Here is a 7,948-nt window from a genome sequence, read left to right as displayed (position 1 = left end):
TTAACCACAGAGCCACCAGGGAAGCCCCTGGATGAGTTTTAAAATTTTTGGTGTTGTCAATATTTTCCAAATGTAAAGTGAAAGTGAGAGTGAAAGTTGCTCAGTCATGTCCTACTCTTTTGAGATCCCATGGACTGTAGCCTGCCAGGCTCCTCTGTCCATGAAATTCTCCAAGCAAGAATACTGGTATGGGTTACCATGCCCTCCTCCAGGAGATCTTCCCAACCCAGGGATCAAATCTAAGTCTCCTGCATTGCAGGCAGATTCTTTACCATCTAAGCCACCAGGGATGCTCCAAATGTGAAGCCTATTTTTTAAAAAAGAAGGCCTATTTATTTAGGAAATGTTACTAACACATCTGGTAAGGATGGATTTATGTAAACTCTAAGATTAAATTTTAGGAATACATACATTTGAAAACATAAATAGCTTTTCTGCAAGAAGAATATGCCTAGTGTTAGGATATGCATTTGTTTGTATATTTATTTGATGTAGAGAAAAATGGCACACATTTCTCTGGTAACTCCATTTATGAGAAACCAAAGAGAGTCAATTAAAAAGTGAGTAGTTCTCATTTTTGAGAACTACTCAATTTGAACCTAATAAAGAGAACACTGGAGTGTCTTCCAAAGAGTAAAGGGTTGGTAAATGGAGGCTCTCTGCCTTCCAGCTTCACAGGGAACAGGGGCAGATGGGGTGGTGGGTGGAGAGGGGCTATTCTGAGGGGTAGGGGGCTCAGACCAAGGGTCTCCAGTCATGGAGAGGGAGATCCAGGCAAAACTGTCTTTCACGTGTTGGAGAGTCAGCCCTGGTATGGAGTATGGATGCCAAAAATTTGACAGAATGAGAAAAATATGGAGAAACTGTTTTTGTTGTATCTAATTAATGTTAATTAAGTCTCAACTAAAATTAGCTTACTGACTTAGAAAGTAAATCCTGAACACTATGTCTTCATGGCCTCTTCCTCTCCATTCTAAAATCTGCTCTTGAAGGCTATCAGTTCAAGGGACTATTGCCCTCCATCTCTTCTTCTGTTTTAGTATGTCTGCCATGGTTATTTCACAGTGTCCATTATGTTTGCAAGCATAGAAAACAATTTTAAGAACAACCCGCCTAACATCCATTTTGCTTCTTTCCTGGGAATTTATTCAGATTCTCCTCCCTGCCTTACCAAAAGGCCATTTCCACTGTTTTCCTGCAGTGTTTTGGCTGATCAGATTAGCTGAACAGAAGTCTTAAGTGGAAGGTTGGGCATATCCTTTGCTAACACCCACTCATCTTTCTGGTTTCCACACCTTTTCCACAGAGTCTCCTTTCACCTCAGCTCCCCACCCAGTTGGCCAGCCACCTACTCACCCTGGGAGAGATCTAGTTTGGGTTGGCGGAAATTGTAATCTGATCACTGCATGACTGGTTCAGACCTCACTGGGTATAAAGCATGGACAAAGATACCCATCTGTGCTGCTTCTTCACTGAGAACTTGCTTTCCTGGCATGTTCCCCCAAAATTATGCCAAATACAGCGGATTGCCATCACAAATGGAATTCTCACCTTCAGAATGATCAAGTAATCCAGCAAAGCCTTGTCTTGCTTCTTCCACTGTGTTTGGAATTGAAAGCAATCCAGCTGTCTCTAAGGATAAAAAAGAAAACAAACATAAAAATAAACCATTCTTATATTACAAAGAGTGGGGGAAATTGACCATTTTTTTTAATACTAGAAATTTCATACAGATGGTGAGCTAATTTATATTTTCATTTTGACATTTATTTTCCCAGTAGGAGTGCCATATTTTAAGTCTGTTCAAAGTGGCCATCATCTGAAAATGTTGTAGGCATATCTATAGATAATGTTCTCACCCAATTGGCATGGGTTAAGGACTCAGGAATGCTAGCTCCCCTTCTCCTAGACCACCCCAACCAAGGGGCACTTGGGATATGAACCTGCTGCATGAAAATTGACCTCCTATCCTTCCTTCTTCCCATCCCTCCCCACTCAGGGCTACTTTCTACAGAACTGGCAAAGGGATCTTCCTTTATTGTAAATTTGACCATGCCAGCCCCTGCTTAAATAAATCTTTCAGGACTGCATATGGCCCTCAGAATTGAGTTAAAACTCTACTATTAGCAGGGTGTCAAAGTCATCCTTGATCTGATCCTGCTTGCTCTCCCTGCCTCAGCCCTGGTCTCTCCAGTTCTCTGCACTCTGACCTGGGGTCATACTAAGCCATGTATCTTCCAAGATGTGACTCTCCCTCTCTCACTGCCGGGCATTTGCATCACTGCCCACTCTGCCTGGAAAACCCACTGCCTCTCTTCATCTGACTCATGCCTTCTTTTCCATTTTGACTTACAGTTTAGTTGCAATCCAGTGATAACACTATTTTGCCATATTAAAATATGGCCAAAGATGCTTTTACCTAAAACTTTTAGAATGCTGTAGCTTCACTGATTATTCTCGTATTTGCCCATGACTTTCAGTCTTACTGAACATGTTCCATCTTAGATATTTTCCCATGTTGTTCAATGAAAATACATATTAAAATTCTAAAACAACCTAACCTGACAAAAACATCAGCAATCCCATCTACCCACAAGTAATGATTCTTTTTCACATATGGAACTTTCCACTAAAGTGTCTCACTGACTCTGGCCACATCCACGTGTGCTCCTGTCATGCCCTGTCACATACACTCCAACTCTGAAACAGCAATCCCCAAAACTCGATGTGTTCTATTTCATTTATTTATTTCACAATTGAATAAATTCTAACACCTGAACTACAAAATTGAGTTATAATCCAAATGTTAAAGAAGGTGGTAATATTAAGTGTCAGAGGAGATACAGGTATGTGAGATTCATCTGAGATTTCTTAGTGTTTACAACAAAGACAAAATAGAAGACCTATCTTTGGATCCTAGTCTCAGTTTAGAGGTTCTCCCAATTTGGGGAATAATGAAGAGAATTTGTCCTTTGTTCTGGAAGCAAATAGCCTTGAAGAAGGATGAGTTCCAGAGCAGTGGGCCCAGCACTTCCAAAATTCAGTCTGGAGTTGGCAGGTACTTTTCTCCCACTGTACTTGTTACCAGGACATCTTTGGGTTCACTCCACCTTTTCGTTTTCTCCTTCAATGGAGTGTCACTTGCCTGAAATGGCTTTTGAGTAACTTCCTTTTAAGATGTTTTCCACAGAGTACTACTCCTTTCCTTTGAGACTTGAATTTAATTTTGTAAATGGATTGAGTTTTCTTTTCCTTTTAATGAGAGCCCTTGTTGTCATATCGTCCATCACTTTATCCGTCCATATTTGTGCACCTTTTATTCACGTCACCCATTTATTGACCACATTGTTAACTTCTATAATTTCTTTTATACATATTTAAATAAAATTAACTCTTTCCCATAGCTTTCTTATTTGAGGAAATTTCTATGCTAATTTATTTAAGGCCTCATAAATGTAACCACTTCAATACATTTTGCCTGCGTACACTACTAGCAGACAAAGAACAAAATGCATAGATGCTTTTTCCTTTTAAAAGAAAGTTTAAATTTAGAAAAGTTGGACAAAACCAGATGCGATGTCTTACTGTTTTTTATTGCTTCATTGTTCTGGAACAAAATGGCCCCTGCCTGCTTGATATAATTAATTAGACACTTAATTTAGGCATAAGCAGCTTGGAGCTGGCTCTAGCGGCAAACAGGGGCCCCACCATTTCCAAGCTGGTTACTCTCAGCAAATTACAAAGCAAGTATGGGCTTCAGTGTCTTTCTTGGTCAAATATAATTGTTGGGAGCAGGAAATGAGAAGACACCTAACAAGGCACTTTATTAACCTCTTGTCTAGCCCTCCTTCTCCTGCCTTTTCAACAAATATTTCAGGAAGAGTTAATGAGAACTAGATGATAAAGCCACAAACACCATCCTTGGTCTCCTGTCCCTAAAAAAAAAAAAAAAAAAAAATTAACTGGAATTGAGTAATTAACCCCTATTATTTAAAAAAAAATATGTGAATATGTGGATCATGTATGTCTACTGCTAATATATGTAAATGATGAGAGTTTGTTTGACCCAGACATGCCACTGATTTGATAGAATATTAGTGTGCAACTGTTAATCTGGAATTGCTCCATATTCCTCAGTTTTGATTACCAAATTTGGAATCAAATGGAGTTCTGACTGTAATCACAAGGAGCTCAAATACAGGAAGATGCTACTTTCCCTGATGCTTTGTTTTTAGTTCTACTGACAGCAGATTAGTCAGTAAGCACTTAGGAGGACGCTTTCCACCGAGCTTCAGCCTTGGGAATGCCTTGGCTGTTTTTTACAAACAAGCTAACCAGGTAGAAAGTCATTTTCAGCTGAAGAATCCTGTAGCATGATCACTTTAACTGTAGTTACTTATTTGGATATCATTTTCTTTCTTTTTTAAAAATATTTATTTGTTTCTTATGGCACACTGACTCTAGTTTTGGCCTCTGGGCACCAGAGTGTGCAGGCGCGGTAGTTGCTGCCTGTAGGCTCAGTTGCTTTACAGCATGTGCGATCTTCATTCCCTGACCGGGGATGGAACCTGCATCCCCTACATTGCAAGGCAGATTCTTAACCACTGGACCAGCAGAGAAGTTCCTGGATACCATTTTTAGTTATTTACTTTTCAATCTCTTTTCTGACATCCTGCAGACATGAATGTCAAGACATTAGGGAGATCCAAGACCCAATTTTTACCACGGAGCTTGAAGTAATTTTGATGAATTCCATAGATGAAAGATGGCTATCATTTTTCAACTAGAAATGCAGAGTCTCACTGTTTGAAGAAGTTGTAATGATCTCTAGTCTAGTCACATATTTGAAGCTTAAATTTGCTCCAGTACTTCCCAGTCAAGTGAGATTCAACCCTTCAGAGTATCCTTAGACAGCTCTGGCTACGAAAAAATTCTTCTGTCTCTTTAACCCCCATTGCTTCTACCCTTGGCTCCAACCTCTGTTGGGGATGTAAGAAGCAGCTCTACTCAAACTTACAATGGTGCAAACTTCTTGAGAGCAGGAACTACATCCACTATAGCTTCTAGTAACTTGATATGTGATTGCTGAATGAAGTTCAAAGCAGATTTTGTTCTTCATTTTGATATATATCTCACAAAAGAGCAAATCATCAGTATATTTAAGTTCTGAGAAAGCATCACATAAAATCACTGATTTTATTATCTAAATGCTACAGCTGATATATTTTATTCTCTCAATTTTCTAATTCAAGCAATTTTTATCTGTCTTATGTACTGCAGTTTCCCTTCATTATAAAATAACATAATGACACTACAGATATTTATTAGACATCACATGTGCAGGACAGACTGTCTCAGGCACAAAGGAGTTGAAACCCTACTGAAGTAGGCATTCTGGATTCCAGCACCACTAACATCTGAGTGACCCTGACTCTTGATTCCTCTTCTGCAAACTGCAAGGGTTGAACCAAATATTCTCTTAAAGTTCTTTCCATCTTCACAAACCATTTGCATTTTTGACTCATTTGTCCCTGTCAGAGAACACAGACCTCTGATTTCCAGTTCAGTTATCAATTTATATTGCCAGTAACTGTCCATATGTACACTATTAAAAGCTATGGCTGATTTTTCTTTCCTTTTTATCATTTCAGAACACTTTTCTTCAGGAAACAGTTCGTAGAGAGTGTGAAGAACGCTTTGAACTGACGGAGGCTTTGAGTCAAGCCAGAGAACAACTCCTGGAGCTCAGGAAGCTGAACGGACAGTTGCCGCTGTCACCGTGCTCCCTCAGCCAGGGCAGCCTAACGTCCTCTGCTGCAGCTGGGAGTGGTCAGGGAGAGAGAAGGCTTGCAAGACTGCACTCTGAGAAAGTAATCAAAATCCCTGGCCTGCCTGGAGTGTCGAAGCCCACCACTTCTCCAGCCTTTTCTCAGCCCAACAGGGTCAGCAGCTCAGGTTTGCCCACAGTCCCCCAGCCACATCCTCCCCGGGGTCGATCATCTTCAGTCAGTGAGACCAGGCAGAGACTGGCTGCTATTCTGAGGAGGAGACTGAGTCAGCAGTGATGGAGCCGAAGTCAGGAGCAGCTCCACACAGAGTCTCTGTCTTTGCCGGAGTTCACAGCCCCCACTGTAATTAAGAATGACAAACTTCAAATTATTTCTGCAGATTGAGAATGCATACTTAAGATATTTTTAACAATTGGACAAGCTAACGAATTGTGAAGCCACATTTTCTAAGAGGCCCTTGAAACTGCAACAGATAATGAAGTTGTTGGTATTCCAGACACCCAATCTCTGTATTTATGTATTGTGTGTTTCGATGTGCTCTATGAATATGCCCTTTTAGAGATCATAGGTAAAATTTTTCACCCATAGCATCTTTTCTACTTTTTTGCACTATTATAAGCAGATCTATTTCTACACCAAAAAAAAAGATTATATTGGTTTTGTTGGTGGTTGTTCATTTGTTTGTTGAATAGGTTAAATAGATGAAATTAGCATTCCAAATAGCAAATGAAAGGACTTTAGTCCTTAATTTGATCATTTTCAAACTGCTTATTAGTTCAAATATTCACAAACTTCATCATCACCAAATTTTCTCCATTTCACCTCACAATCTAATTGGTTAATCTAATTTCTTTTTAAGCAAGGTCAGTTGTAATGATAGGTAATCTTCAGGAAGACAAAGGGACAGCAACTCCTGTTCAAGAAAAAGATGGGTTATTTCTAAAACTATGGAGATGATTTTAAATAACAAGGAGCCTAGCCATGAAAGTCTTACTTGGTAGAGATTTTCTCCATTAAATGCTCTCTGGTTCTCCAGGTCAAGTTTTGGGTTTAACTGGCATTCTGTAGCTATTGTAGAGAACTAATTCAAGACAGTTTAGTAGAGGCACATAGTGCTAATTTGTGATTCAAATTTTATTACCCCTGGAAATGGTCATCTTGTTAGCATGTTTTCTATTTTCAGAGTGAAAAATTAAAACCAGAAACCAGACCAACTATTTTACATAATCATAAAGCTTTAGACTCCTCCTGTTTGTAAAAGGCAACTCTTTACCTTATGCTAGTGTTTGTCTATCCTTTTCTCCATGTAATAAACATGTGTTTTTCTTCTATAACTGATTTTATTCAAATCTTTCATCTGACTGCATCATGGATTCCCAAGCTTCTTACTCTCAGATTAGGATGATACTAACATGTGAAATATGGCACATAAAACTCTCTTCGGTTTGGCCACCATGTAGATGAGAGAATCTAAAGATACCTGGAATCCCTCCCATGTGCAAAAAAAAAATGTTACTAAGCCAAATCAAGTCTATCTCCAGTTTTTCAAAGGATTGTTCTAATCAATCCTTTCAAAGGATTGATCTAATCTAGGCTGTTTCCAGAGAAGGCAATGGCACCCCACTCCAGTACTCGTGCTTGGAAAATCCCATGGATGGAGGAGCCTGGTGGGCTGCAGTCCATGGGATCTCGAAGAGTCGGACACGACTGAGCGACTTCACTTTCAGTTTTCACTCTCATGCATTGGAGAAGGAAATGGCAACCACTCCAGTGGTCTTGCCTGGAGAATCCCAGGGACAGAAGAGCCTGGTAGGCTGCCGTCTATGGGGTCTCACAGAGTCAGACACGACTGAAGTGACTTAGAGAACATATCATCTAATGGTGGTGTGCCAGAAAGGATCTTAGAGGTCACCCCAACAATCTTTATTTTTGCCAGTTTATTCATGTTTTGTTGATGATTGTGTGCTCAGGCCTTGACTGTGTACTTCTGTGGTGGGTACGGCTGCTCCTTCCAGTGCTGCTTCTTGGTCTTCAGATTCTCTTCCTGCTTGTTGAAGCAGTGGTGCATGGCACAGATCCAGGGATTTATACTTCTTGCCCTTAGAGAATTTCCTGAGGTTCTCTTTCTGAGTCTAGTTAATAACAGTGAGAACATGGGC

General features: G+C 39.9%; 1 protein-coding gene across 2 annotated transcripts in view; it reads left to right on the top strand.

The window, feature by feature from the left end:
- LEKR1 (leucine, glutamate and lysine rich 1) overlaps positions 1-7,438 on the top strand; it is a 209,445-nt gene extending 202,007 nt beyond the window's left edge. For both annotated transcript variants that reach the window (XM_010839868.1, XM_010839869.1), the window contains one exon: positions 5,652-7,438. In XM_010839868.1, coding sequence (XP_010838170.1) covers positions 5,652-6,065 — 414 coding nt within the window. In that variant the 3' untranslated portion in view covers positions 6,066-7,438. The remainder of the gene's footprint in view (positions 1-5,651) is intronic.
- The last annotated feature ends 510 nt before the right edge of the window (positions 7,439-7,948 follow it).

This window comes from Bison bison, unplaced genomic scaffold (genome assembly GCF_000754665.1).
Source record: "Bison bison bison isolate TAMUID 2011002044 unplaced genomic scaffold, Bison_UMD1.0 scf7180017864135, whole genome shotgun sequence".
NCBI classification, from domain to species: domain Eukaryota; kingdom Metazoa; phylum Chordata; class Mammalia; order Artiodactyla; family Bovidae; genus Bison; species Bison bison.
This window is presented reverse-complemented; position numbering and strand designations above follow the sequence as displayed.